Source organism: Hypoxylon trugodes (assembly GCF_022578975.1).
Source record: "Hypoxylon trugodes strain CBS 135444 unplaced genomic scaffold F4822scaffold_1, whole genome shotgun sequence".
NCBI lineage: Eukaryota > Fungi > Ascomycota > Sordariomycetes > Xylariales > Hypoxylaceae > Hypoxylon > Hypoxylon trugodes.
The window spans coordinates 299,923-326,968 of NW_026250016.1; the positions used below are offsets into that span (position 1 = coordinate 299,923).

The 27,046-nt window shown below is 46.4% G+C and overlaps 11 protein-coding genes across 11 annotated transcripts; 7 read left to right on the forward strand and 4 right to left on the reverse strand.

Moving 5' to 3' along the window:
* Positions 1–71: 71 nt before the first annotated feature.
* Positions 72–2,339, forward strand: F4822DRAFT_423656 (uncharacterized protein; the record flags this gene model as incomplete). The annotated part of the gene is made up of 1 exon (XM_051460014.1): positions 72–2,339. The coding sequence occupies one exon, from the start codon at positions 72–74 to the stop codon at positions 2,337–2,339; it is 2,268 nt and encodes a 755-aa protein (XP_051318966.1).
* A 74-nt stretch (positions 2,340–2,413) lies between these two features.
* F4822DRAFT_3206 (LmbE-like protein) lies at positions 2,414–3,761 on the reverse strand. Its single transcript, XM_051455463.1, has 2 exons — positions 3,121–3,761; positions 2,414–3,052 (listed from the first exon to the last, which is right to left on the reverse strand). Exons 1-2 carry the CDS (start codon positions 3,450–3,452, stop codon positions 2,488–2,490), a joined length of 897 nt encoding a protein of 298 aa, XP_051318967.1. The 5' UTR covers positions 3,453–3,761; the 3' UTR covers positions 2,414–2,487.
* Positions 3,762–3,859: 98 nt separating this feature from the next.
* F4822DRAFT_3224 (uncharacterized protein) lies at positions 3,860–4,570 on the forward strand. Its single transcript, XM_051455488.1, has one exon. The coding sequence runs from the start codon at positions 3,988–3,990 to the stop codon at positions 4,369–4,371; it is 384 nt and encodes a 127-aa protein (XP_051318968.1). The 5' UTR covers positions 3,860–3,987; the 3' UTR covers positions 4,372–4,570.
* Positions 4,571–4,899: 329 nt separating this feature from the next.
* On the reverse strand, positions 4,900–5,739 carry F4822DRAFT_3139 (uncharacterized protein). The gene has a single exon (XM_051455367.1). The coding sequence runs from the start codon at positions 5,586–5,588 to the stop codon at positions 5,079–5,081; it is 510 nt and encodes a 169-aa protein (XP_051318969.1). The 5' UTR covers positions 5,589–5,739; the 3' UTR covers positions 4,900–5,078.
* Positions 5,740–6,641: 902 nt separating this feature from the next.
* Positions 6,642–7,906, forward strand: F4822DRAFT_383820 (uncharacterized protein). Its single transcript, XM_051456472.1, has 3 exons — positions 6,642–7,348; positions 7,406–7,707; positions 7,766–7,906. The coding sequence occupies exons 1-2, from the start codon at positions 7,046–7,048 to the stop codon at positions 7,556–7,558; spliced, it is 456 nt and encodes a 151-aa protein (XP_051318970.1). The 5' UTR covers positions 6,642–7,045; the 3' UTR covers positions 7,559–7,707; positions 7,766–7,906.
* F4822DRAFT_3482 (glycoside hydrolase family 18 protein) lies at positions 7,689–9,481 on the reverse strand. Its single transcript, XM_051455918.1, has 2 exons — positions 7,993–9,481; positions 7,689–7,707 (listed from the first exon to the last, which is right to left on the reverse strand). The coding sequence occupies exon 1, from the start codon at positions 9,164–9,166 to the stop codon at positions 8,108–8,110; it is 1,059 nt and encodes a 352-aa protein (XP_051318971.1). The 5' UTR covers positions 9,167–9,481; the 3' UTR covers positions 7,689–7,707; positions 7,993–8,107.
* A 929-nt stretch (positions 9,482–10,410) lies between these two features.
* F4822DRAFT_423662 (uncharacterized protein) lies at positions 10,411–12,040 on the reverse strand (the record flags this gene model as incomplete). Its single annotated transcript, XM_051460015.1, has 2 exons — positions 10,411–11,379; positions 11,444–12,040. The coding sequence occupies 2 exons, from the start codon at positions 12,038–12,040 to the stop codon at positions 10,411–10,413; spliced, it is 1,566 nt and encodes a 521-aa protein (XP_051318972.1).
* A 1,770-nt stretch (positions 12,041–13,810) lies between these two features.
* F4822DRAFT_3495 (glycosyltransferase family 2 protein) lies at positions 13,811–16,825 on the forward strand. The gene is made up of 4 exons (XM_051455935.1): positions 13,811–14,148; positions 14,202–14,725; positions 14,781–16,057; positions 16,133–16,825. Exons 1-4 carry the CDS (start codon positions 14,122–14,124, stop codon positions 16,618–16,620), a joined length of 2,316 nt encoding a protein of 771 aa, XP_051318973.1. The 5' UTR covers positions 13,811–14,121; the 3' UTR covers positions 16,621–16,825.
* Positions 16,826–17,456: 631 nt separating this feature from the next.
* Positions 17,457–18,431, forward strand: F4822DRAFT_423664 (carbohydrate esterase family 4 protein; the record flags this gene model as incomplete). Its single annotated transcript, XM_051460016.1, has 3 exons — positions 17,457–17,617; positions 17,678–17,738; positions 17,820–18,431. 3 exons carry the CDS (start codon positions 17,457–17,459, stop codon positions 18,429–18,431), a joined length of 834 nt encoding a protein of 277 aa, XP_051318974.1.
* Positions 18,432–19,909: 1,478 nt separating this feature from the next.
* Positions 19,910–22,151, forward strand: F4822DRAFT_3586 (general substrate transporter). The gene is made up of 3 exons (XM_051456076.1): positions 19,910–20,278; positions 20,331–21,591; positions 21,648–22,151. Exons 2-3 carry the CDS (start codon positions 20,334–20,336, stop codon positions 21,956–21,958), a joined length of 1,569 nt encoding a protein of 522 aa, XP_051318975.1. The 5' UTR covers positions 19,910–20,278; positions 20,331–20,333; the 3' UTR covers positions 21,959–22,151.
* A 2,662-nt stretch (positions 22,152–24,813) lies between these two features.
* Positions 24,814–26,934, forward strand: F4822DRAFT_3573 (uncharacterized protein). The gene has a single exon (XM_051456050.1). It carries the CDS (start codon positions 25,329–25,331, stop codon positions 26,619–26,621), a length of 1,293 nt encoding a protein of 430 aa, XP_051318976.1. The 5' UTR covers positions 24,814–25,328; the 3' UTR covers positions 26,622–26,934.
* Positions 26,935–27,046: the final 112 nt, after the last annotated feature.

The following is a 27,046-nucleotide window of genomic DNA, read 5'->3' on the forward strand; positions in this document are numbered from 1 at the left end:
TAAATCACTGTCCCGTCCTTATGCCGTCATGATACTGCTAGAAGATCTGTATAATGTCCCCTGTCGCCTCAATGGCGGCCTTCGGTGGGCATCGCGCCCTTTTTTATACCCCTCCTAAAGGAACCTGCTCGCGAATAATTAGTCTTCGTTTACATCGGATCTCTCGAGAAACCATCCGTATTAATGGCAAGCGTGTACCGAGATGCCAGAGTACTTACAACCTTGCCCGTGGTATCACGACGACGGCGCGTCCTGTCGATGGGGTCTCGGCGCCCGAGTTCATGCTCTTTCGTGATCTTCTCAGTCAGAAACCAAAGCATAATGATTTTAATGCAGTTTCTACGAGCAAAGATCCCGGTGTTTCCGATGTGCCAACAGCGCAATCGCCCGTTAGTGTAACAGCCGAACAGTTCTCCAACTCGTTTCAAAGGGCTCTCGATGCGTTGCAACGAAGAGACACCCGAAGATTGCTTATGCATCTTCAACGCATTTCGCTCATGGATGATTTGGAACTACAAGAAGCTGTGGATATGCTGCCTCGAACCACATTTACTGAATTCTTCCGTTCATTGGATCCAATGTCTGTTGCTAAATACGCAGACCCTACTGATGGGACGTATGTATCCCCTGGGATGTATCAGACGCTGAACATGGATTCGTTTATCGACGATTGGGGCGTGCGGAAACTTTACACGGGGTTACTCCAGCGTATGATGGCCCTCGTGGTAGCATTGAAAGCCTCCGGTCAGATCCTGCAGGTTGAAGAATACCGCTATCTACTTAGATTCGCAGGTGCCGCTTCGGATCCGGCTGGCGCAAGATGGTTATGGAATGAGATGGTTCGTACGGATACCGCCAATTTACGGCATAGCGAAATATATCTCGAATATATAGCAGCACGCTTTCTCACAAGGCCTATGTATACGGGCTACGACAAGACTAGGATGATGGTTCAACCTCGAAATCTCCACCGCACTCGCATCAAACTAGATCATAGCTACGTCTATAAATTGGACCGGCTGAGATTAAATACTCGACTTAAACGATTGTACTTTGGTCTTAATAAGGATGTCCGAAACGCCGAGGACATTATGCGCCAAATGAGGAAGAACAGACCCCTCACAAGGCTAATTTACAGACTTATTAGAGACGGCTACCCAATGGACGAGAACTTGTTATGCGCTTTCATTGTTGGCTTGGGGCGTGCCGGATCACTGCGATTTATTGGTTCCCATATGCTACATAAGTACTTCGGCATCCGAATGAAAAAATTAACTTATGAAGAGGAGGCCGAATCCCAGGCTGGATCCAAAGAGCTCGAGATCAAGCAAGAGAAATACATTGTACGCCCTACGGTGCGCCTCATGCAGACCGTCGCCGAGACATATGGAGGGAATGCAGAGATTGTCACTGCCATCCGATTGGTCGTCCACATATCAGAAACTTTCAGTATTCCAATTCCACGATCTGTCTGGCAAGACCTTCTAGAGTGGACCTACGTTATGAGTACCCCGCCAGCATCCACGGCGTGGAAGCACGCCGACATGCGCTTTAAAATACCTGACTCTACAACGATGGAACTTATTTGGAACGCTATGGTTGCTCATAACGTGGAGCCAGGCTTCGAACAGTACAACATACGCATTCGAGATCTTATAGGGCGGTCCCAATTCAGCAAGATCCTTCCCATGATGAGGCGAGCGATCAAATTTTATAACGCCCACTGCCAGGAGTACGAAGATGCGGTATTCGAATACGTTCGAATGATCCGTGATGGAGTACGTCTATCCGAAACTGTGCACCGATACGAGCAGGCTCGGTTTAAGAAGGCAACGATGTATGCAGATATTCAGAATTGGTGTAGCCAATACCTAAACAATATCCGGAGTTTTAACCACGAGAACCCGCTCGTAACCGTCGCGGTCCCAGAATTCATTGAAGAATTCCGAGATTTTATTCCAAACCCAGCTCGCTACAAAACGGCTGCGGGATACGTCTCAATAGTGGATCCTGCTCGTGAGATTCAGAGAAGAGTTAAAAACCGGCGTCTTTCTATGTCCATTCCCATTAGATGGAAAGGGAAAACAGCAAGCCGAAGAGCGACACCGTTCAAGTACCGCGGAGATCATAAGCTAACTCTAGGAGGCCATGCGCCAATTTACAAGATCGGCCTTGAAACCTTGCTCACAAGTACATCACGAATGCTCCAGCAACCAGCAAATAGTCGGCGAAGGCGAAAGTCAGGGGAAGGAGTGAAGGTGGAGGAAGCAACCCCTAGTGGTTCAACGGGAGATTCTAGTGCACAAAGTACCTTCGACGATGACGAGGACTATTTTTAGGATGGAGCAGTTATATACTTGTACAATATTTAACGTATTTATATATATGCAATCTTTCAACGATGTTAATTTGTTTTGGTTCTACGTCATTCATAGGATCTTTCATCCCGGCTTATTGTGGAATATGGGTTTTGTAGCATTGTGAAAGTCATGATTTGACCTTCTCTAGTCTCAGATCATTCACATACATATATCGACTTAATGCAATCCATCCCCACCGGAACCAAACCATCTGGCTCTTGTGTGCCTCCGTCATGGCTGTTCTCGCTGCGCCGTAGCTTTCTCGAGACCCGACTAGAGTACTCACACTAACTAATACACCCGGGTTCCCTCTATCGCTTTTCTTCGGTGTATTTCGTCCGAAAGCAGAAAATGATACGGCGGCGACAGTCGCGAAAACGTCTAGGAAACTGCTATACTTTCGCAGTATTCCAACGCTTGTTAATGTGTATAAATCAACAGGAGAGGCCCAGCCGGGACGTCCTTTTGTGAGGGAAGATACGAAGCGGCGAGCGCCGTGGTATAGGGATATATGGTTCGGATGCGAGGATACGCCGGTCGCGTCGAAGGTTATGAGAACGTCGATGGTAGCGGTTGGAGCGGTGGAATCGTTGGTCGGTTTTTGGGAGGAGAGGTGTGGTGCGAAGGCACTGGTTAGGACAGTGGAGATTTTGGAGGCGTCCCAGGTTGTTGTCATGGAGTCGGGGAAGTCACTGTGAAACCTAGGTTAGCCATTGTCCTCGAATGGAGTATTGAAGGGGTGGGCAGGATTAGTACTTACGGGCTTTCATAAACGAGGACATCGTTTTCACTGCGCAGGCCGAGTAGTACGCCACTCTTCGCAAGCTCTTTCTTGCGGGTCTCTCCTAGACCATCTGCATTGCCAGAACTAAGACATAGGATCTTAAGCTGATTGCCAGATTCAGGGCGTGTGAGGGCTAATACAGAGGGTGCAAAGAACATAGCCTCGTCATCTGGGTGTGCGATTAACAGGCATATGTGCTTCCCCCGCAACGTAGGCATTCGTGTTTGCGCCACTGACGCAGTATATATGTAGAGAAGAGGGAAGATGACGACGAGAATTGCGAATGTGGAGAGAGCTGTCGGTGCCATGGTTTATTCGTTGTTCGTTATCGCGAGAGGGTATATCGTAGGATTTCGGTAGTTAGGAGAACATCTAATTGGTATTCGTCGTCTTCGAGACCCCTCCCCTTTCTTGAACAGCTGAATGGACGGTATGTTCACATGTGTCAATTCAATAAAAGTCGAGAGAAACTAAGGCTAAACAAATTCGAAATTGAATTCAACCATTGTCCATTCCTAGCCTTGCAAATGATTTGCCCTGTATGAGAATGCCCGACAGGAAACGAAGGACCTATTAGACAGCTTAGAGAAAGAAAAGTGACGATGGAGTCGCGATGAAGCTCGCGTGGGTTTAATTGGATTCATATATCGAGGTATTTACCCCCGTATTAGTCATATATTATGGAGAGTAAGCTTATGAGCTAAAGCCTAAAAAGTTCGTACTTTATTTTTCAAACTCAACAGATTTCTCTCCTTGACACGCGATCATCTTTATATATCATCTCAAGACTCGAATTAATATCCGTTTAATTTAAACACTTTATATTTTCGTTAATTGTTCGCTATGGTTCGGACTCGAAAAGAAAGAAAAGCAGCTACGGTAAATGAGATCAAACTAGCTCATCCCGACCGATCTGCTGTTCCCAGCGAAAATACATTATTAAAGCTCGCCCAGGACCGCGATCTTTTCGAACAAGCTGAGAAAAAGCAAAGGAAAAATGATGGAAATGACGATGAAGACGAAGATGAAGATGAGGAACTATTGCCTCCAACAGTTGATAGGGCTATGGATGCAGTTCTTTGGAGTGCTAGTTTAGCCATGCTACATTTCACACTCGATGTGCTTGTACAACATCAATATGCCATCTCCATCATATGGCCTCAAATTATAATCAGAGCAATACAGGCCTTTTTCGGTAAGATTCTGTTATTAAAGCGATATAGCTAAAGAGGAATATTAGAACTAAGACGATATTCATATATAGTATTTCTCTTACTGGTCTGGGTGCTTCATCCACATAAATCTGTCCCAGTCTTCTTCCCCGGACTACCGGTGAGATTCCAAGCCCCACTACGGCAAGCTATCTTTTTCGTTGCGAGTATCTGTTCGGGCTGCTATTTGATTCACATCTCAAATAGGTACGGATATCTCGCTGTCTTAAAGCGATCACCACCATTAGGATGTATTTGGGTCTGGTCTGTTGTTGAGCTTAATTTGTCATACGCTGTTCTCTCCCTCGCTTTGGCTGGTGGATTCTTCTACCAAGGTGGATATACAATCAAAGCACCGTATTAATATTTACATCTTCTAACGGAAGGGCTATCCATCATCTAACCATGTAACACTTTATCGTCTTCGGTTATCAGAAAAGAAGGAATCCTCTATGTGTAATTTCGACCCCGAGTTTTTCCTGGCACGCGAGCTTGTTGATGATCCACTCATCTCCTGGTGAATCCGATTCTGATGCATAGTTCGTCGAAGAAGGTCCTCTAATCGATATATCTCTGCTTTCTGATCCTCGACAATGGCTTCCAACTTCTTTAAACTATTATCAACCGCTGCTTCCCTTGCCTTACTCTTCCGTTCAACCTCACCAATTCTCCTAAAGAACAGATTAGCATGTTACACATAATTCGCACGGCTTGGGGTAACATTTACGAAGAGATCATGCTTAATTGCGTAAAGGATATTCGGGCAGTCAGTGCATCTCTCTGGCGGCAAAGGTCTAATGCTTTTGACCTGACTGGTAACCATGCCGCCGCTACGGCCATAGTAAAGCCCCAACTCTTTGGCACAATTGTCCACTTCCTGCCCGTATCATCTATCTGTTCGACTCCAGACTTGCTCTCTGTCTCCTCTACTAGTTCTAGCAGCCGCTGCTCGAGTTTGACCAGATCGTCCATCACAAATGTGTACATCTGGTACCCAGGTTGTTCACAGGCGTCCGGTCGCTCTTCTGCGGACTTGATGAGCTCTGCTAGCCATTCTGACTCTGTTTTGTACCATGAGAGTGAAGTTTTGGTTTGGAAATATTCCTTGTCGCTGTTGCGGTAATATTCTATTCGTACATAGACCGCTGCTATAATGGCCACAATGAATGTTAAAATCCCGGTGACGTTAGCAGTGATCGACAACGGGGAATCCTGCTGTGATGCGTCGGCCATTGGGAATCGAATTTAACCATGGGCACTTGATATTATTATACGAATTCTAATAAAAATGAGCGTAAAATATGAGTTCCAAAGTAATAAAACATCTCTAATTCAATTAGGAAAAGATGATGTTCTAAGATTTAAGATGTTGAAGTGATGTGGCTATGTACCAACTTCAGCTGGAGTGGAAGGGAATCCCCCCCCCCCCCTGCATGAGGACTTCATCGGTGGCGTAGATGTGGCGCTTGCTCACGTGATACCCCCAAACTCCAACTCGACCCCTTCACGATAGTGAGAATACGTATTTATCATTGGCGTATTTTATCGATTTATATGATACTACGTTGTGGCTAGTTTGGAGCAGTACCAAGGTAGTTTTTCCCATGCTATGTTGTTCCACTCTCTCAAGTTTGATCCGAAGTCAATATTTTGGCAACTAGGGTCCCTCGACAACACCAAAGAACCAAGCAGGAATTGTAAATACAGACCATCTACTTGAACACATAATTAAGGTCATTGTTTTCCTATTTCTTCTCGCGTATCTTTATGTTAATATCAGAGAACGCGTTCGGTATTCCGATTAGATATCAAATCTGTTGGGTTTAAAGGCAAGAACACGATAAACACGGTGGCTGTGTTTTACAATTGGTTGGCCCCTTGAAACACGGCGTCAGGTACCTACCTTCATCCCATATACCACTTACCTGCTGTTTATAAGTGAACAACACGGTTAGTGAGTCCCTTATAGGGGATTGTAACCACTAACACTGTGCATGAGCCAATCATCACAGTAAATTTTACCAATCAACCAGCGCAACTGTTAGATATTGTAGCCCGGCAGCTGCAAAATAACTCAGCGTGCTCAAAACACGAGAAGGTGCGCCGCCTGCCTTCCTCCTTTCCTCTACACCAACCAACCTTTCTCCCAAATAATTTCCTCCGCCGTCACTAAAACACCTTCAAACCTCAATCTTTCACCACTCGAACCGTCATCGTTCACAATGTCTGGCATCGTCAAGTCTGTTAAAGATCTGTTCAAGAAGAAGAATAAGGAGCTTTCAGAGGTTCGTTACGAAATTGTTTTTTCTACTACTCACTTTTATCGCACCTCTCGCGGCTTCATCAAGGTCTACAACGTAGCTCGCAAGAGAAAGTACTATCCCTAATCCAATCCATCACATCTCATGTATGTCATTCTCCCTCACGTCAACTTCTTCTTTGTTCTGGCAATATCCACGTGACTTCTCCTTTTTTTCTTTTTTTCTTTTTTTCTGGCGATATTCACGCCGCCGCGATTGTAATTATGAATTCTCATCCCTATTTTCTCCTTTCCTTCTTCGCCGAGAACGCCTGTTTTTTTTCTTTTCGGACTCTTTTTTTTGTACGGCGCGTCCACGTTGCTGACCCAACTTCCTGTCGCCGACAACAAATAAATACTGACTCCTTACCAACAGCCCTCCAACGCCACTATGTCTAAGCCAGACAAGTACAAGACTCCGGAGGAGAAGGGTGTCGGCGTTCCCGGCACTGCCAACAACGACTCTGGATGGAAGCCTTACACTGTTCCTTACACCGGCGCTGGAGCTTCGCGTTCCGCCAACGGCGATTGGGTCCCCTCGGCCCAGCCTATTCGTGAGCAACGTTCACACGCTGCACCCCCTCTGTACATTAAGCGCAACAGGGAGGACAAGTCGTCTGGTAAGGGAAAGGAGACTTCTGGTCAGAAGAAGAAGACCGGCAACGAGAACCAGATGTTCTTGACCAACACTCCCCTCAACCGCAAGTAAACAGGTAAGTAATTATCCTGATAAACACAATGGTTGACTCACCTGCTAACGATTAATATTCCAGGTCACAATGGTTTTTCCTTGTCTTCGCAACGGACGCGTCTGGGCATTTTCCTTTCTGCACCTTCTTGTTTTCGGCAAATTCATTTTCATTTCCATCGTCGACGCTGCATTATGGTTTCCCGGCATGAATAACGACATTACGACTCACGACAGCATATCATTCGCGATGGCGTTCCAGCTTGAGAAGGACTGATACCTAAGGAAGGATGGCTTTAGTTTTGGTGTTGGCTTTTTGCTTTCATAATTGCATTTCTGCGAGAGAGTCGATAATTAATTAGGTACTACGACCATATGTCAATACATCGCTCAAGTTTCGCTGTAAATTTCATGACGACTTACTGGACTATGTGAACTATATGTCGCACATGTTGATTGGAGTTGTGATAAATCATTTCTTTTTCTTTTTTCTCCTCGGGGCCATCTTCATGGCTGCTTTGCTGTGGTCATCTTTCCTTCCATACGTAGTTCTAATCAATCCTTCATTGCGCATAAATATAGCATATAATATCGGGTATCATCCAATCTAAAGTGTATTCCTTAGGACTATTGAAGATGAGAATACTTACAAATTTGCCCTATGTTCTCCCTTCCACAAGGCCTAAATTATAGAACCTTTAAATTCTATCATGAGCGGCCGTGGTATGAATACTCCTTTAATATTATAACAATAGCCAAGGACAATTAAAGATTTTTCAATCCTTCATACCCGGCTCGGACTAGGCTTTCAGGGCCATTAACGTCGCCAACACCCGTCCAGAAGAACAACCCTCCTAACCCCATCCCACGAGCATACTCAGCCTTGCGTCTGACCGTCTCTGGTACGTCGAAGCTGACAAATCCCTTCCCTTCACGTCCATCGTCGATGTAGCTTGCAGCAGCGACATTTGGGTTCACGGAAGCAGAACGGATCCAATGGCGTGGTAGATCGTTGTAGTCAAGCTCTGTGGCTGACGTGAAGGATTGCCCGACGTCACGGGCGCCTGCGAATGAGCGCGCGTAAACCGGCACACCTAGTACGATCTTAGATGCAGGGAAACCCCGTGATAATAGGCGGTCGACGCCGATGTGACACGAATTCCGTAACGCGGGGTCCACCTCATCTTTGCGGCCGGGGGGAGGTAACAGCTGGGCATGATGACCTGACACGTCGGTCCAGGGGCCATTGAAGTCGTAGGCCATAAGATTGAGGGTATCGAGGAGTTGCGCTGCGGCCTTAACGTTAATATGTTTCAGGCAATATTCCCCTGTGGGCAGAGCTGTGGCGAGAAGGTACTGCGACGAAGGTAGCACATCGCGTAGGTCGTTGAGAAGGGCAAGATAATTTTCGCCTTCTTCTGCTGTGGTTGGATGTTCCCAGTCGAGGTCGACACCATCAAATTCATACTGATCGACAAACTGCCTACACGAGTCCGCAAAGGTAGCGCGGCGCTTAGGATCAGCAGCTACATCAGGGAACTCGGCACTCCCGCTACCGCCGCCGACGGACACGAGCGTTTGGAGGCCGGGCCTCTGACGCTTCAACTTAGCTATGGCGCCAAGACATCCTTTCTCTCCGTCTACCTCCTTGTTGCAATCAGCGAATTCATCGAGGAACCGGAGAGAACCGTCTGAATTGAGGCGAACGAAAGCATAGTATATGCGGTTGATATAGTCTAGCTGCATAGTTGAGGGAGGGAGACCCTTGTAAACCCTCCAGCTGGGGTAGTACACAGCATTGACGAAGGATCGATTAGATGGCATGATGGTAGCTTAGGGATGAACTATTGACACATAGGATGGAAGGAAGTTGATAGAATTCAATTGAGGCACTTGAGTAAGTTTGGATAGAAAATGACTAGATTTGATAGGGTCAGGATAGGTAGATGTTAAGTAACAGTAATGAGATATGAGTAGGGTTAGAAAAGAATAGAAGAGGAAGAAAATCCAATGTGACGGAGACGTGATGAAGATGGCCTTCATAAAGTTGAGACTAGACATGTACGTTAATAGCTCCTCCTCTAGTTACCTACAGTACCTACAGTACCTACCTACCTAGTTCAGGTCACACAACATGAAAACATTAAAATGAGAACTTTGGAAGTCGGGTAACACAGGACCCCTCATTTTGGGATGAACCTTTGGCATGGAAGAAAGAACGTCCCTAGTCATGACATATGTGGCCTCCTACTTCCTCCTGACTTATTAACTTGGTGCCTTGAACTCTAACTCATCCGCTTGGTGTTTCCATTTTTTGGGTCCTGCGGGAAGTCAAAGTTAAGCTCGAAGCGATCCGATATAGGATAGGTAGCTCTTGACACTGAAACAAACTTGTTTCGTAATAATTATCGTGGCTGAGTTGAAGTTTGACACCACGTTCACATGCACCTCTTCTTAACCCGACGATGAAAGAAATGAGACGATTTCTTCAATCCCGTACTTCGCGGATGATAGATAAAAACAGCACTGGGTTAATTGTAAATCATTCTTGTCTCTAAATGTTGTATTCATTTGATGGGAGGGCTTAAGAAATGCCACTGGGGGATGAATTTGGATACCTAGGTACTTAGGTAGGTATATACAATTACTTAATACAACATGAACACGTCTAAACTGTACAATTAATGTTGAATCGTCCGATCGGATGGAATTATGTGCTGACTAATCGTCTGATTGAGTAGGTACATATGTAATTCCGAAGTTTCTAAATGTACGCTTATGTAACCATATATACAAGTAGGTAAGTACGATACGTATTCATAACTTATGCATGAATAATGCAAGTCTATGCCAATAACTTCGCGCCAATTTTATCTTGGCGCTCAATCTTGGACATCACCATCATTTTATGCAGAAGCCTCCATCTATTCAACCTTCACGAAGCGAAAGTCTCCCAATCATCGGGAGCCATGTTCGCTGTGAATAACTTCATCCCTTCTCTATCGAAAGGAAATCGTACCCTCGGATTCGAAGAGCTATGTGTCATTATATACCAATGAATATCATCTCTAAGGACACCACATCTCGATCCTAACATTCTCCTCTTCTTCCATTTCTTCGAGGATCTTAAAATCCATCCCGGTTTGTCTAAACGACGCAATAATCATGTCGAATTGTCTTAAGCTTTGCTTATTCCAATCGTCCATACTAAGACGAGGGATGTGTGGAATGCAGCTTTGCTCAACTAACGCATCGGCAAACATAACATCAACACGACCCGAGTCCGCTAGTGTCTGGATGAGCTTCAATCCCGGAGAGTTGCTCAAATGAGACTGCCCGGCCTTGAACCCAACACCAACAACGAGAACTCTTGGTTTAACAATACTAGCTCGTCTTACGTTGGCTCGTCCTATCTCACTACCGCTGGTGGCGATGTCAAGGGCAAGCTCGACAGCAGATACCTGTTCCCCACTGTGGTCAAATGGCGACTTGTAGCTTAGGAATGGGTTCTCGTGGAGCGGGTTATGAGTCAAACTATGCTTCCTCGCCCGGACTTGGCCTAGAGTGTCCTGAGGTTTCACAGGCAGAAGTGCTTCCAAAGCTCTCTGTCCAATCCTTTCTGGTCGTTGCCACATAGTCTCAGTCGCTAGTTTTAACAACGGGAACGAATTGTTGGCCATAAGATAGTATGGATTAACAGGAATACAATGGCCTCCGACACCAAGACCTGGAGTGTAGGGTGTGTAACCGAAAGGTTTCGTGGCTGCGGCTTGACACACTTCGTAGGGGTCGATGCCGTGGCCAATGCAAGCATCAGCCATCTCGTTGGCATACGTAATCGCCACCATCCTTTGGCAATTCTCGTATAGTTTGGTCATCTCAGCCGTTTCGGGAGAGGAAACTGGAACGATAGTATCGAACACAGGCGAGTACAACCGGATAATAGCGTCAAGCGATCCTGGGACAACGTCATCTAAACCGGATAGTACCTTCGGGATCTCTTTCATTGGCGGTTCAGTCCGGCCAGGGTCGACTCTCTTCGGAATAGTTAGCAATCTGGTACGATTCTGCTCGTTTTCACTCAGACACGTTTGAACGCACCTCAGGGGACATGCCCGCAAAAAATCCCCTTTCTTCGGCCAAAGGACCGAGCAACTGCCTCGTCATACCGATGGCGACCGAACTTTCAATTACAACGGTTGAACCCGCTCGAGCATATCTACGAACGTTTCGCAGAGCGCTCTTGACATATGAAGTATCGATCGTTTTGTCCGCTTTCAGCAGTGTTGGGACCGAGATAAGGAAGTGAGTAGCCTTCGTGAGGTGTCTAGGATCGAGTGTGAAACTTGCGCGGCTTCCTTCGCCTCCAAATTCACCCTGTACTCTTCGAAGCTGATCCTTGGACACATCGAAGCCGAGCACATCGTACTGGGTCGAAAAGCTCCCAATGAGCTGGGTACCAACATAACCACATCCAATAATAGCTACCAGGGGCTTTTCATCCTCACTAATATGGCCAGATTCGGTTGTCCCCAAGTCATCCGCCTCGTTTGAAAAGGTACCAAAATGCGGTGTGCTGGGCGGCGATGTCTGTTGACTTGGCCGACTACTCTGATGCAATGCGTCGAGAGTTATGGAAAGATCACGAACTGGCAGGACCCGGTTTGGTCGACCTTCTCGTTTGGCGGCATTTTCCATAAGAAACGGATGCATACTGGATTTGAAATTTTAAACCCAACAACGTAGCGAACGCAGTTACTAACGAAGACGAAAGGTAATTCTTAAATGCAACGAGGCCCGTCAGAAAGCAACGCGGATTAAATAAAGTCGGCACAATAAGAGAACCCAAAGAGAAGGATGGTGAATGACGCAGGGCTGCACTTTGAATCAGAAACCCGACGTATTCAGGGTATAAATAACGATTGTTGAGATCCTCGGGGGAAAATACATCATAACTGACTCGAGAATGGAGTAAAGCGAACTGGGTTATTCAGCCATTACCCATTCTCCTACATACAGACGGACATGTTATAGTAAAGTGGCTACGCTTTGGCTCCGACCTAACACCAAAAAATGGTTCCTCATCGGTTTACTTAGTGGATACAAAATCCATCCTGAGTTCTGGCCTCTATCCAAGGCTCATACAAGGTTTTGCTTCTCCCGGCGCGTGGGATGATGTATTGATGTGTAGAGGTGCAGATATCTACGTACTGGCTTTAGTAAGTGGGTACCTTTCCTGCGAGTCATGCTATAGCGATAAATGTCTTAGTAGCTCTATTTTCACATTATTGATGCTACCTCTGGTCTATAACTTACGTTAGCGAAGCTAATAGATGGACGAGCAATTAGAGTGATGACATGGGTCCGAGCCCCCGTCCGTCCGTCCTATGTCCCTCCGCAGATGATCTACGTGGGTTGCAGACGACCAGTTCAGTGCTCCTAGTCGCTCATTGGCTTCCCCACAACTTCGGTGTCCCGACTCAGTATTAAGCTCACCATTTAAACTCGTAGCTATCGATTCCCGTACCTGAGAAGCGCCACAGAGTTCTGCCGGACCCTGAGTACAACAGGTACCAGACCCCGAAATACGCCTCGGTGCTCAGACGAATTATTTGCGCATGTCTGATAGCGTCAGAACTCTGCTCTTTCGCCAATAAGCTATTCGGAATCATCATTGCAATAGATATATGCCCTAGCATCATTAGAACCGCGCGTGGGTCTGGGGTTGATACTCCTCCCCGCTTGTCCTATTTCGTATCGATGCGATTGGTTGTCTAAGGCGACGCTAGCATTACTCATCATTGGAACTATACAATCGCTTTTGATATACTATTTCCCTATTCTAAGCATGAAGTTTTAAGCCGCTGTGGAGAGCTATAGCTTTATATCCAGCCGTTTGACTCGTACGGATACGACACAACAGCTTTTGTGGCCCCGTTTCCTGAGTTTTTGTCTTGGATATGATGATAATGTATGGTTGATCAGGTGTATAGGTTAGAATATGCCAAGTTATTTACCTGCGAAATCCTGCAAACCAAGGCCAGCCCGGGAACTCAAGCTCTCATCGTGGAGTCTAACCACGCAGGTACATACCCGTGCAGGCATACTTCGATATACCGTCCCACGGGTTCGGGGTGGATTTCACCAAGCTATTGAAGCTTCTGGAAGAATTTGAAGACATCTACTACGCAATGGTTTCCTGTTTCCGAATAACGCGCCTAGCTCTAAGGGCCGAACCTTGTTGTGGCATTGCCTCATTGACGCCTACGATGACCACCCTGGATACCTCCTCGGAATCAGGTTTACCATTAGATTGGTTCACGGCATCTTGGCCTTCCGAATAGAATGAACGTATGTATGTTTGGTACGAGCCTCAAGTCTGCGTTCAACCGTATCATCCCGGTTTACCATCCTTGGCATAGGTAAGAGTGGGAATGCAGGGAAAACATATTGCTCCTTGCCTCTCGCAAGACTCAGTTATATCCCGAGCTCTCCCCCTTCCTTTGAGAAACTTCACTAGTCAGTCATTAGAGTCAAACTAGTAATGTTTGAGTCCTCTCGCCGTCAAAATTTTTTTTTTGTTCTATGAGCTACCATCTGTTTTCTTTTTTTCCTTCGCGTCGCGCTGCTCTCAAAAATCACGTCTGGAATCACGCCTAGAACCACGTCTAGATCCTGCGATCGTAAGGTCTAGATTGTTTCTCACCAGCAAGCTCCTGGCTTCTAGTGCTAGATCTCTACCATTATACCGAGGCGTCTAGGTCGACAATACATACGCCATGGCAGTGTTCAGTCAGCCTGCAAGGGTATGTCGCATTGACCGCTCCTTACCATGAATGTTTCTAACTGTATCTTACAGCAGGAGGGAAATGGACATCTGGACGCCAGAGAAGATAGACGTTCATTTGGAGAAGATCCCTTTTCAGATAGGTCTAGACGCAACTCCGGATCTTTTAGCTCGACCAGATCGTCTCAATCATCGTCCCATTATGGCACGCCTGGAGTCACTCCCGGAGCTGCTCCCGGGATGGTTCACTTTCCCCAAGCGATTTACACCGTGCCGGGACAGGCCATTAGCACCGATGTTGCGACAGAAATACAGCCGCCACCACGTTCCCGTCGACGTAGTATAGCCCCCGAGCACCTTCCTGTCGTGACGGCGCCAGCGGGACCACGGACCGTGTCTTTGACTTCCGGGTCGTCCGTGTCGACTCCGTCCGATGTACAGCGACGAGCGACTCTCGCTAGTCTACCACCTCTTACTGTCAACGCGACATCTTCGGCTATAGCTGCCGAGGCTACAGATCCCGTTCTAATAAAGAAGGGTAAAAGGAAGGTCGCCATACACAAGTACCTGGCAATAGCTTTCATATTTTCCGTGAAGTAAGTGGTACACTTATTTTTTGCGTTGGAAATTCGTTGCTAACAGCTTCTTAAGCTTCATGTTGATCTTCGCCAGTTGGTGGTGGCCTAAGTTCTACTTTATCTACCTTCCACTCATCTCTTTGCCTCTTGTCCTGAATTGTATCATGATTTTCGACATCATAGTTTGGTCACTGAAGAACCTGGTATTCAAGCCGAAAAAGACCCCGCCTCCAACACCAGAGGAAATGGTACTACTCATGCCATGCTATAACGAAACGTTCGAAGAATGTTCTAGGTCGCTTGATTCACTAGTCAATCAAGTCAATATTTCGCATCATAAACAAGCCATTATGGTTGTTTGCGACGGCAAGGTACGGGGGCCCGGAATGGAAAAAACTACAGGCGATTACCTCAACCAGGATATATTCGTCGAACAAATTGAACGCAAAATGATTCGTGCAGCATACGTCGCGTGGGACGGTCAATCTATGGATGTCGAAGTCACTAGAGGAATATACAAGGGCGTACCTTATTTTTGCATCGTCAAACAGCAAAACCAGGGTAAACGGGATAGTTTGATCGTCGCTCGCTCGTTCGTCTACAATTTCAACGTGCGTCACAGCCAGCCTAAAGTCATTTTCAACCCCGACTTCTTCAAGGCCATGACGGACTTCCTAGTTAAGGATGCGGGCATCAAACACGTCGAATTTTTAATTGGGATGGACGCAGATACGGTGTTCGCGCACGATTGCATTAGCCATCTGGTCACGGAAGCGCATTATCCCAATACCGTTGGTGTTTGTGGTTATGTTGCCGTTGACTTCTCTACCCACAAGTGGAATATGTGGTCCATTTACCAATCGGCCGAATATACCATCGCCCAAGGTCTCCGACGGCTCCACCAGAGTCTCTGTACAAAAAAGGTTTCTTGTCTTCCAGGATGTTGCCAATTGCTGCGCGTTTGCGAGGAGACATGCGGTGACTTCATTCTCATCCAGGAATTCGGCTATCATCCTAAGCCTACGGATGGTATCATCAAACGTATCCGTGCCACTGCATCTGAGGACCGCAACCATGTCTGTTTAATGCTTATGACGTTTCCAAAAGCACGTACCCGCCAAGCGCTCAGAGCGTATGCTTTTACCGACGTGCCGCATTCTCTATCGGTTTTTCTTAGCCAGCGTCGGCGCTGGACACTTGGAGCGACAGGGAACGATTTAATGTTATTTATTGAATCATCGATTCGGTTCAATCTATGGGAGCGAATTGTGGCATTTTGTAATTGTCTTACTTGGCTCCTTAATTTCTTCGTCATTGCCAGTTTGGCTTGTATGATCTACGCGTTTATGCGTAAGTACTTCCCCTTTGAGGCCCTCGAGTTCTGGATTGTGATATGAGGAGAATGCTGACAGACAACAATCGCAGACCAACCTTTCTGGGTTATTATGATCTTCGCTTCTATCATGATTATACCGCTTTGCTATTATGTGGGTTTGGCGGTGTGGTTGTGTAAGAATTCGCTCGAACGACGCCAATACCTTCTAGGGCTTGCTATTTTCACGACCTGCGGCCCTTTTATTAATATCTGTGTAACATTCTATGCCTGCATATATATGGATAATTTCGGTTGGGGTAAGACGCGCAAGGTCATCGCTGAGACTGGTGAAGCCGAAGAACCCAACTTTGAGGAACAGCAAGACCGATTCGAGGAGGCGCTTCACAACACTGAAAAGATTATTGGTACTTTGGTACCTGACGAGGAGAACCAGCTTGATCCTGAGGTCTACAGAACACCATTCACGGCGCCTACTGGCAGTAGACTCACTCTCGACACGAACACTAGCGAAAGTATACAGGTCCCTCCCCCCACCCATAACCCTCATCATACTATCGACACACGCGACTTCATCTAAGTCGGAACAAAAGTCATTATCATTACATAAGGAGTTTGGCTTAATAAAAGTTCTGGCGTCTACGAACCCAAAAATTTATTAGATGCCGCCCGTCTTTCCTTTTGCCTATTCTTTTTTATTCATACGCATAGGTCACAATAGACCCTGAGGTACGGAGATGGCGAGTCGGGGGAGGTATATATTGATGTAAAAAAAAGTTGGATATCGAAGAGAAAGAGTATGAATGCTAGGGATTCGCATTTTAAGGCGGATGGTTGCATGGTCGATCATTAACTAGATCGGGATGAAGCGTTGGCGAGGCCGCTTGGTACAGACATTTTTGGCATACCAATATTGGATTGATTTAGGTGGATTCATCTTAACGAATTGGTATAGTCACGACGTCTTCCGCGGCTTATGACCAAGCGAGGTTATATGGTATTATAAAAGTACATGTATAATGCTATGACTGAATGATCAAATATTATGACGTATATTATTGTCACTTTGACATCATTGCGCCCACCCTTTTAAAGGTCAATTCGTATACACAATTATTAGAGGGGGATATTACCCTTCTTAGTAGGCAAGCATCACCATTGCATTAATAGGTACAATTTTAGAAGTCGCTGCGTAGTCTATATATACAAATATAGCGAATACCGCCTTCCAAAGACAATACATATAGCGTGCAATCGCAACCCTTGGGGCCTTCATACATCGTTGGCGCCTTCGGGTATTAACTGTCTGGGTGCATATGCGGGTACAGTAATGATATGCTTACTTTTCTCGGGCAGAATAGGAGGACACCCATTGTCGCCAACTCCCACAACCATTCCAAGTATCCCTAATTCAAAATGAATAGGATATCGATATTTACATTCATCTTCTTCGTATGGACTGCGGCCTTTTGTAGCAGTGCCATCACGAGCCAAGGCCATCAGAGAGACTACCGTGATCTCGAAGGATATACGTCGCACAATCACAGTAGGCGATATGGCCATAAAAGACGACGCTCGTACGTTCTACAATACTCCCCCCCCCCAATTATATAAGCTTGCGAACTAACCCCACAAAGTAACGATGATAAACCTCACGGTGCATCTACCATCGACATGCCACGCCCACACGTCGGAGATGTACCGTACGGTGGTGAATCCACCATCTTCACATGTACAAACCCGGGACAGATCGCACTTACCTTCGACGACGGGCCATAGTACTGGACCGAGCAGATCTTAGACCACCTCGACAAGTACGACGCGCGGGCTACATTCTTCGTAACGGGGCATAATCTATTCCTCGACAGACGCATCGACGACGAAGACTCGCAATGGCCGGGCTTGCTTCGAGCCATACACGAAGCAGGACATCAACTCGGTTCACACACATGGACACATAAACACCTAGAGAATATCACGAGGGAAGATGTGTTCGACGAGATGATCTTCAACGAAATGGCCTTCCGAAACGTACTCAACCTCGTGCCGACATACATGCGTCCACCCTACGGTGCATGGCGGGACGAGAACGTGCAAAGCGATATGCAAGCTCTCGGGTACCATGTCGTGATGTACGATGTGGATACCAAGGACTACAAACACAACGACGCGGATGGGATCGAGGAATCGATTCGTGTTTTCGAAGATGCGATCGCGAGGAATGGCACGGGATCGTATATTACGCTTTCGCATGATATCCGACAGTGGACGGCGTTGAAATTGGTTCCGGCGATGTTGAAGACGATTACGGAGAGGGGGTATAAGGCGGTTACGTTGGGGGAGTGTTTGAATGATCCGTGGGTGAATTGGTACAGGTATCCTGACAATTGATGGGTTGGTGGCGGGTGGCGTTTGAGGGGTTGTTTATGAGTTACTTGACCTACAGTTATTGCTGTACATTACGCATCGCGCTGAGTATTGTTAAGAGTATCCTTCTCTTATTCGACTAGTAATATCCTAATGACAACTAATTTCGATGATTCGCTTCATCTTTCACTCTTGTGAATTCCTATGATAAACGTTGCTATGTACGGTGCCAGGTATCTCTCGATTGGATCTAGATCACGATCCCGGAGATCTCAAACAAAACTCCAGCTGTCGTGTTCCCCCAGCCTCTTCATTTTTCACCACTCGTTTGATAGATTTGACGCCTCGGCGGGTGGTCACCACCGTCCCCTTAATTTTCCCTCTCGCTCAAAAATTCTTTCAACGATAGACTAATAAGAAGCTATCTTTCAGCCGCAATTCTATAGCGTTTTACGTCTGAATGAAATGACAGAAGGTTATGGCAGGTGACGGTAAAACGAGACGATTTTTGCTGCAGGTAAGCTTCCGCTTTGACCCTCTGTTGGGCTTGAATATTCACTTTTGATTGGAGCGCGTATATCATGATCTACAGATGTACCTAGTATATCCCCTAGCTCTAGAAGACGTACCGGACTTACACTAATATTCACACTTCTGAGGAGAAATTTTCGTGTGCTATGAAGAAAGACAAGGTATAATAACGAAGATAATAAGCATGTGAATCGACCGGCCCGGAAAATCGAACCAGACGAAACCAAAAACGAATATAGTCACGGTAGAGGCTCTCTTTAGTCTGACTTAGTACATAATATTTGGTGTGTTAAGAAGCTTGGCCGGCTCTTGATCGGAGAGCCTCTCGAAGCTAACCAACAAGAATCGACCCCTGTCTTATGGCGGGTTCCTTTTTTATTTTCCCCTCGCTGACCCGACCCAAACTTTTCACCCAGTCCATTCTTTATGCGGAGGCTCCACGGGGTTTATTTGAGGGGGGATATTGGGGTGCGTTTTGCGCGCGTCATCTTCTTTTCCCCTCATATCTATCTTCCCCTTGCTTTCTCTTTGGTCTAGAATTAAAGGACGTACATGTACATAGTTCCTATGTATGTCACTATGTCACTAATCCTACCTAAACTTGCATATTTGGGGGATTTGGGGGGCAGCATACAGTGGGGTTACTATAGGTCGGGTTGGGTTAGATCTCAGACAAAGCCAAAGCCATCGAATTGTACCTTTTAGGTTGTTAGTCGAACTCTTCTTTATATTCTGCCCCATCCTAGTCCATGTCTTCTTTGTCTAGTCCATGCCATATTCAGGAAACTTCGGCTTGATGTCGGGTACGAGACATGGCGAGGGCCGGGTCTCGTGGCTTGTTCGTCAAGGTTATTGGCTCCATCGTGCCAGGTATGCTGTGGTGTAAGCCTAACTATATCAGGTACTAGGTTGGGTAATGCTTCTTCTTCCCCAAGGTTATTTCATTTGGTATATATCATGTAGATCACCCCCCTCTCCCGATTCGTCTTCTTGTGGCTTTCGGAAAACCTCTCACACCCCTTGGCGCTCATTCTCACCTACATGAGAGGATAAGGCTCTTTGCTTTTTGTGCTTGTGTATGCATGTTCTAGTGAGCGCTATCGAATTGGTTTTGTGTTGCCCCAAGAGCAAGGACGCAAGATGGAGAGACTTCCCGGTCTCAATGTCGCCAACTTCTTAGAGAAGCGAAAGCTTCTCATCGCGATAAATTGTATAGCGGCGTTGGTAAGTCTCGACAAAATGTCGCGTGCTTAATCGCGCAGGCCTTCTTTCTATACCATTTTCCGCGCGAATCTAACTTATGTTCACCGTAGTCCATCTTTTTCTTCGGTTATGATCAGGTATGTACTCATTTTAGTATCCAATTATGCCACGCGATTGACAATTGGTTAGGGCATGATGGGTGGCGTCAATAACGCCAAAGATTATATCGATCTCATGGGATTCGGTTACGTGGATCCAGTTACGGAGGAGCCCATCGTCACGGACAGCTTGCTCCAAGGCGGTATTGTCAGTGTTTACTATCTCGGAACATTATTTGGATGTCTAGGTGGCGGATGGGTCGGCGACAAGATTGGTAGAATTAAGACTATCGCATTAGGTGCGGTCTGGGCTATCGTGGGCGCCAGCTTGCAGTGCTCGGCTATGAACCACAATTGGATGATCTGCGCTCGTGCCGTCAATGGTATAGGCACAGGAATCCTAAATGCCATCGTTCCAGTATGGGCAACTGAAACAGCAGAACACACCTCAAGAGGCCAATTTATCGCCATTGAGTTCACTCTCAACATTTTTGGTGTCGTCGTCGCTTACTGGCTCGAATTTGGCTTGTCCTTCATCGACAATGGAAACTCGCCGATCCGATGGAGGTTCCCCATCGCATTCCAGATTATTCCTCTCCTCGTTCTTTTGGCGGCAGTTTGGTTCTTTCCAGAGTCTCCTCGGTGGCTCGTTAAGGCCGGGCGCACCGAGGAGGCTCGTTTCATCCTACATCGCCTAAGAGGATCGACCGGAGAAGACCTTCAAAGGGCCGAGTCCGAGTTGCACGATATCAGCAACATCGTTACGCTTGAATCTAAGGAGTCCAAGAAGAATTCGTATGTCCACATGCTTTTCGGTGTTGGCTCAGGTGAGCTACATACAGGACGTCGTGTGCAATTGGTCATCTGGCTTCAGATTATCCAAGAATGGGTTGGTATCGCAGGTGTTACCATCTATGCGCCAACTATTTTTCGGATCGCTGGATTCGACACGTTTAAGAGCCAGTGGATCAGCGGTCTGAACAATATCTTCTATATGTTTGCTACCCTCATCTGTGTCTTCACCTTGGATAAAATTGGCCGTCGATGGACTCTGTATTGGGGGGCTGTTGGTCAAGGTATTGCAATGTTCCTTGCCGGCGCGTTTTCGAAATTGGGACAAGATGCGACTGCGAATGGTGAAATCGGCAAGGCCAATTCGTACGGAGCAGCGGCAGCATCTTTCGTCTTTATCTTCACATCCGTTTTCGGTGCGACTTGGTTGACTGTCCCGTGGTTATACCCGGCTGAGATCTTCCCTTTGCAAGTGAGAGCTAAGGGTAACGCTTGGGGAGTTGTCGGTTGGAGTATCGGAAACGGGTGGCTGACACTACTGTGCCCTGTTATGTTCTCAAGTAAGTTGAACTCATCTTCCCCTTCATGTAGAAGCCGTCTAACCAAGTCGCTATAGACATCGGCTCCACAACTCTACACATTTTCGGCGCATGCAACATAATCGCGATTCCTATCGTTTGGGCATTTTACCCCGAGAGTAACCAGCGAACGTTAGAAGAAATGGATCTTCTATTTGCCGCACCAACTCCTTGGGTCTGGGATGCCGAGAAGACTTTTGCTCGCCTTAAAGAGGAGCAGCCGGATCTCATCCAGGCTGCCAAGAGGGGCGAACATGTTGACCCCGAGGCCGGTCTTCTAGTGCATCCCGCAAACTCCAAGCCAGGTGATGGCATCCACACGGAGAGTGAAGGACATGCCACTCCGTAAACGGACCATTACTGCAGAATACCAAAATCATCTCTTCTCGAATTAAATCATGTTAGAGTAGGAAACTGATTTTCGTCGCTACCTAGAGGTGTCTGGATTTCTAAAACACCAAAAAGAAAAAGAGAAAAGGAGGTGAAGAAGGAAATACGTATTTGATACCCTAAACTTGGACATGAATAGCCTGAAATAAAAATATTTCGCATACGTTTTGTTGTTTATATACGATAATACCCTAGCGTGGCATCGCTACCACATACATCAACGTTATTTGATCTTGATCAAATCATTTGCTGTGGAGTTAAGAATTGCAATCAGTCGGAGAAAAGACAACGAAGAGGCCGCCAAGGTCGAGGGGCTTGACGTTGAAACAATCTACCAGCAACGATCTACAGTAACCTATTGCCTTGTCTTATTTTTAGATATTGCCGCACGAAATACTCTCGTGCGGCAAAGGAAACAAGCTGAGACGAAATTGTAGTGTTGAAACACTCTTCTTCATTATCTTTTTCTTGGTATAACTTGGCATTATGTCTTATCCGCATCAAGCATCGCATCCTTCCCGTCCACAACTCCCGAGATTTCTTCTCGCCTCACCTTAATCCCCCAGCATTGAGTTGTTCGTTCGCCAAAGAAACAAGAAACTCCGCGCTCCGCCTTAATTACTCCGAACTCCACTCGCGCTCTCGCGATACCTAGGCTGGCGTTTCTAGAGCTGCGCAACAAACGTCCTAGCGCCAATAGCCACTGAGACAATATCGTCGTACAAGCCTTTTCTCTACTCCGGGTGCCGTATACCAAGGTCCAATGATCGTCGCAGCGCCATCTACTCCAATGTGGTCACAGTGGGGGTATCATTCTATAATGACAGGTTAATATCCGAGACACTATGACTAGAATATCTGAGACAACTTACTTTGAAGTTGAATGAGAATCGTTCAAAATCCACAGGCGTTTATTTAGAAGCAATTCCTTCGCCTTGAAGGGCCGCGGCACCCTCAGTAGCAGCCTCGCCCTCTGCACCATTGAACCCAATGGCACCATCACCGACTACCAAGGCAGGCGAATAAGCTCCCAGGTTGATGTTTAGCGGGGCAGCAACGGCGAGGGCTGCGAAAGTAGCAAATACGACGGCGAATGCGGACTTCATTTTGATTATTTTGTTTTTAGGGCGGGTGGTTTAGATGGTGAAGTCGGGATGTAGATCTCGAGATGGGATATTGCGGAACCGAGAGAAGACAGATGACCAGACCTGGATGTAGACAAAAAGATAATGATGCACCCGTGCACTTCTCTAGAAGAGACAAGAATTGTAGTAAGATATATGAAAGAACGTAAATTGGGATAAGGAGGACCGGCTACTAAAAGAAGAGGGGAAGAAGATCAAGATCGAGGAGGGACCATCACTTTTATTATGTTTCTCAGATCCCATCTTTGATGAACATATAAACGCACTGACTGGTCGAGACGCATTCCCACATCAGGGCATGTAGCCCAAAATAGGTAGTCTGGCATTTGCCACGGGATTTCGAGCAGCTTCCTGCTGTGAGGTCCGACTATCTGAATCTGCCAAGATGCGTTGCCAAGGGTCTCAGATCGGGCCAAGCCGTGGGATCGCTACATTAGCTGTCGCAACCCCACGAGCTAAATACACGCACAACGGTGTCTGAGAATGAGAAGAAACAACTCTAATCAACCAACTACAGTCCTTTCGATATAAAAATGGAAACACAATATCCACCTATTCATTCCCAACCCCGGCTTTCGCCCTAGTAGGTTACGACGACTGCCGTGCCGCTAATAGGGGAGTGTGCGTTTCGACCTTATCGAAGTCATCGAATCAGAGGAATTGAATCCTAATAGCTGCGAGAATGGACGAATAGCCACATGGTGGTCCGACAAGGCCAAGATGTTGCAGTGCGCGGGCGTAGATTCCGCCATTCTATCATAGCACACAAGGAGTGAAATATTTGCTAGCTCAACTTGCGGTTGAAACATCGCACTCGATGAGCGTCCTCGAGGACATCAGACGGGGGCCGGGGCAGACACAACAAAGAGCTAACCCGTGCCTAAATAACATCAAAATAGACGCGGCGCGATCTAGGCGGGAGATATGTATACTCGACGACGACGGCCTCGGCCAAGGCACGGAACGCGATTGAGTGCTATCGCCAAGCTGTATCATGAAGGGATGCTTGGCCGAACATCACACTGTCCAAAAATAGGTATGGCATACAAGATAGTCAAGCTATTTCAGCCTCCTACTTGGGATAGCACTCACCCGATGCTCCAGCCACATGGTGGGTGTGATGTACGGAGGGCACCTAATGAGGCTCTCCCCTAAGTCTACTATATCGAAGAGAGCTAGCGGCACCCTTAGTAGTGTATTCCCTCGGATTTGTGGGTTTACCTATCTACTTAGATGATAGGTATCTTGCCCTGGGACTGTGGTTAGACGGGGCAGACACACTTCATCAATCGAGTTAACTCGAGATGAGGTACGTCCGAACTCCCCACCACTCTTTTCTACGTTTATGTCATTTGCAAATCAGCCATTAATTATTCTTATAATCAGTTCGATCACATGTTTATAATGGCATATATCAATCTCCCCGACGCTTCCACTCACAAGCTGGACTACGTTTCTTTGCAGCGCCAATGGAGTCTGCTATTCGAGTTTCTACAAAAGGTGATGCTCCTTCGGTTGGGACGCTTGCGTGGCATTACCTAGGGTCGAATGTAACCCTGTCCCTAGCAGCTGAACTGCCTCATCGCGAACTTCAAAGGCTTCGATCATGTTCGAAATAACATAAATCTCTAACAACTAAGCTATAAATTCTGGAATTTGGCCGTAAAGCGGCGTTTCTTTATCAATATGCGCCTATTAAATACAAGCACCTACGAAGTTCATGAATTTTTAAGTGATGATGACAGTCGACGCTACGCCATCCTCTCTCATATGTGGGGCGACGATGAATGCACGCTACAACAAATGTCAACACCAGATGTGTCAACTCGAAAGGGGTATTCCAAAATCAAATATGGTTGTGAACAAGCCGTAAAGGATGGTTTGGAATGGGCCTGGGTGGATTCGTGGGTGTTGAGCGAGGGCGGGTTCACCAAAAAATGGACACTACAAGAATTAATTGCCCCAAAGGAAATGCACTTTTATTCTATGCATTGGAGATGCTTGGGATCGAAGCTCGACCTACAAGACCAGCTACAAGATATTACCAACATAGATTGAAGTGTTCTTTTAATCGGAATATTTGATGACATCTGCGTGGTGAAAAGGATGTCCTGGGCAGCGAAGCGACAAACAACATGAACAGAAGATTGGGCGTATTCTCTCCTTGGTATATTCGATGTCAATATGCCGCTGCTTTATGGGGAAGGTAAGAAGGCTTTCCTCCGCTTACAGGAAGAGATTATGAAAACTTCAGACGACCAGACTCTTTTCGCCTGGGGTTTGCCGCAGGAGTTTGAGCCTGCATCTTTAGACAATCGACAGCTCCGGTATACCTCACAGCTGCGGGGCTTGCTTGCGGAGTCGCCCTTGGAGTTTATGACATCGCATGATATTAGGCCCTTGTCAAGCCCCCAGTTCGTTATGCCTCCCATCATATTCAGTAATGGGGTACGAATCGAGTTGCCTGCATGGTCAAAGATGCCTTATGCACTTGCCGTAATAGCTTGTTATGTACACGGCTGGAGTACAGAATATCTCGGTATTCCTTTGCTTTACTGGAGAGACAAATTTACCGCCCGATGTGGCCCTCCGGTCCTAATACCCAACACCCCTGGGCAATCTTGGTCGACACCACAGATGAAAACGTTTTCAGTGAAGGCACCTAGCTTGAATCTAGGTCATACGCTACCTCCCCCAAGTAGTTTCACTCTTGTGAGGTCGGCGCCGTGGGAACAATACGATTACTTCGGAATTGATGAGGTTTATTGTCTACGCGACGCCTTTTATTTTCCTGCCACCCAAAAAATCAGTTTCCGAACTAGCCATAAGGGTCCTCTCGCGGTCGTGTTCTTCAGTCCAGGTCTTGAGCCTGAGGAAATCCAGCGCCAGCGAATAGAGAACCTCAAAGCTAGGTTTTCTAGGTACGGCTCTAGATTCAAAATCAGCGATGGGTACGCGATCTCATTCGCCATCGTCTTAGGTCTTGATGCTGAGCATTGGGCGGCTTTTGTACCGATCCTAGATGAAGACAACCCTAGTAAGGAGTTTCATCATCTGCTTAAAGACCAAGGGGAATTGGCAAAACATTGCATGACGAAGCACCAGTTGAAAGATCTTTTGAATGGTAGAGAGGATGCGAAATTATTCCTACAAAGCAGAAGCAACCATCTTGACCAGACGCTTTATAGTTATGAAAATACATGGCGTAGTTACGGAACATGGCCTAATGGGGGCGGCAAAGAGCTAGAATTAGGGGTAGTAAACCTGTGCACCAGACTTCGGATAGGTCTCGTCGACATGTTCGAAAATACCGTCTTTGTTTCTATTCAAATTGCCCCTCGTATAGTCAGCAGCTCGGTACCACCTGATGTCGACAGCAAGGATTTCAAAATCGCTGAACATATGAAGGTAGACCACGCAAATTTTATGCCGGACTGGTGGGAGATCGGTAGATTACAATGGTTCCAGGAATTCTAGGGATAAGAATACCTAGGCAAGGGTAAACTAACACCATGGCGATACGTGGGATGTAAGCTTCAATCCGTTGAATCATCTTAATAAGAGACAGAGGTTATCGCTGCGTAATAGGTGATATGCGGATATGAAAAAACCAGAGCCCATATACCTACAACATGTAAGGATGGTAAAAGTTAACACTGAAGGAGAGAGAGAGAGAGAGGCCACAGCTAGCTATCTTGTGATTGATTAGCCACACCTCCGCGCATATCTAATGAATTCTTTATAAAACCAATTAATCATTACTAAAATGACATAAAAATATTAATAATTATTATAGCCAAATATAATTTATTTTATATAATTTATTAATATCAATTATATCATTAAGAAATATCGTGGGAAAGAACACAAAAGCAAAAAGTCGAGAACTGTAGGGCAATTCT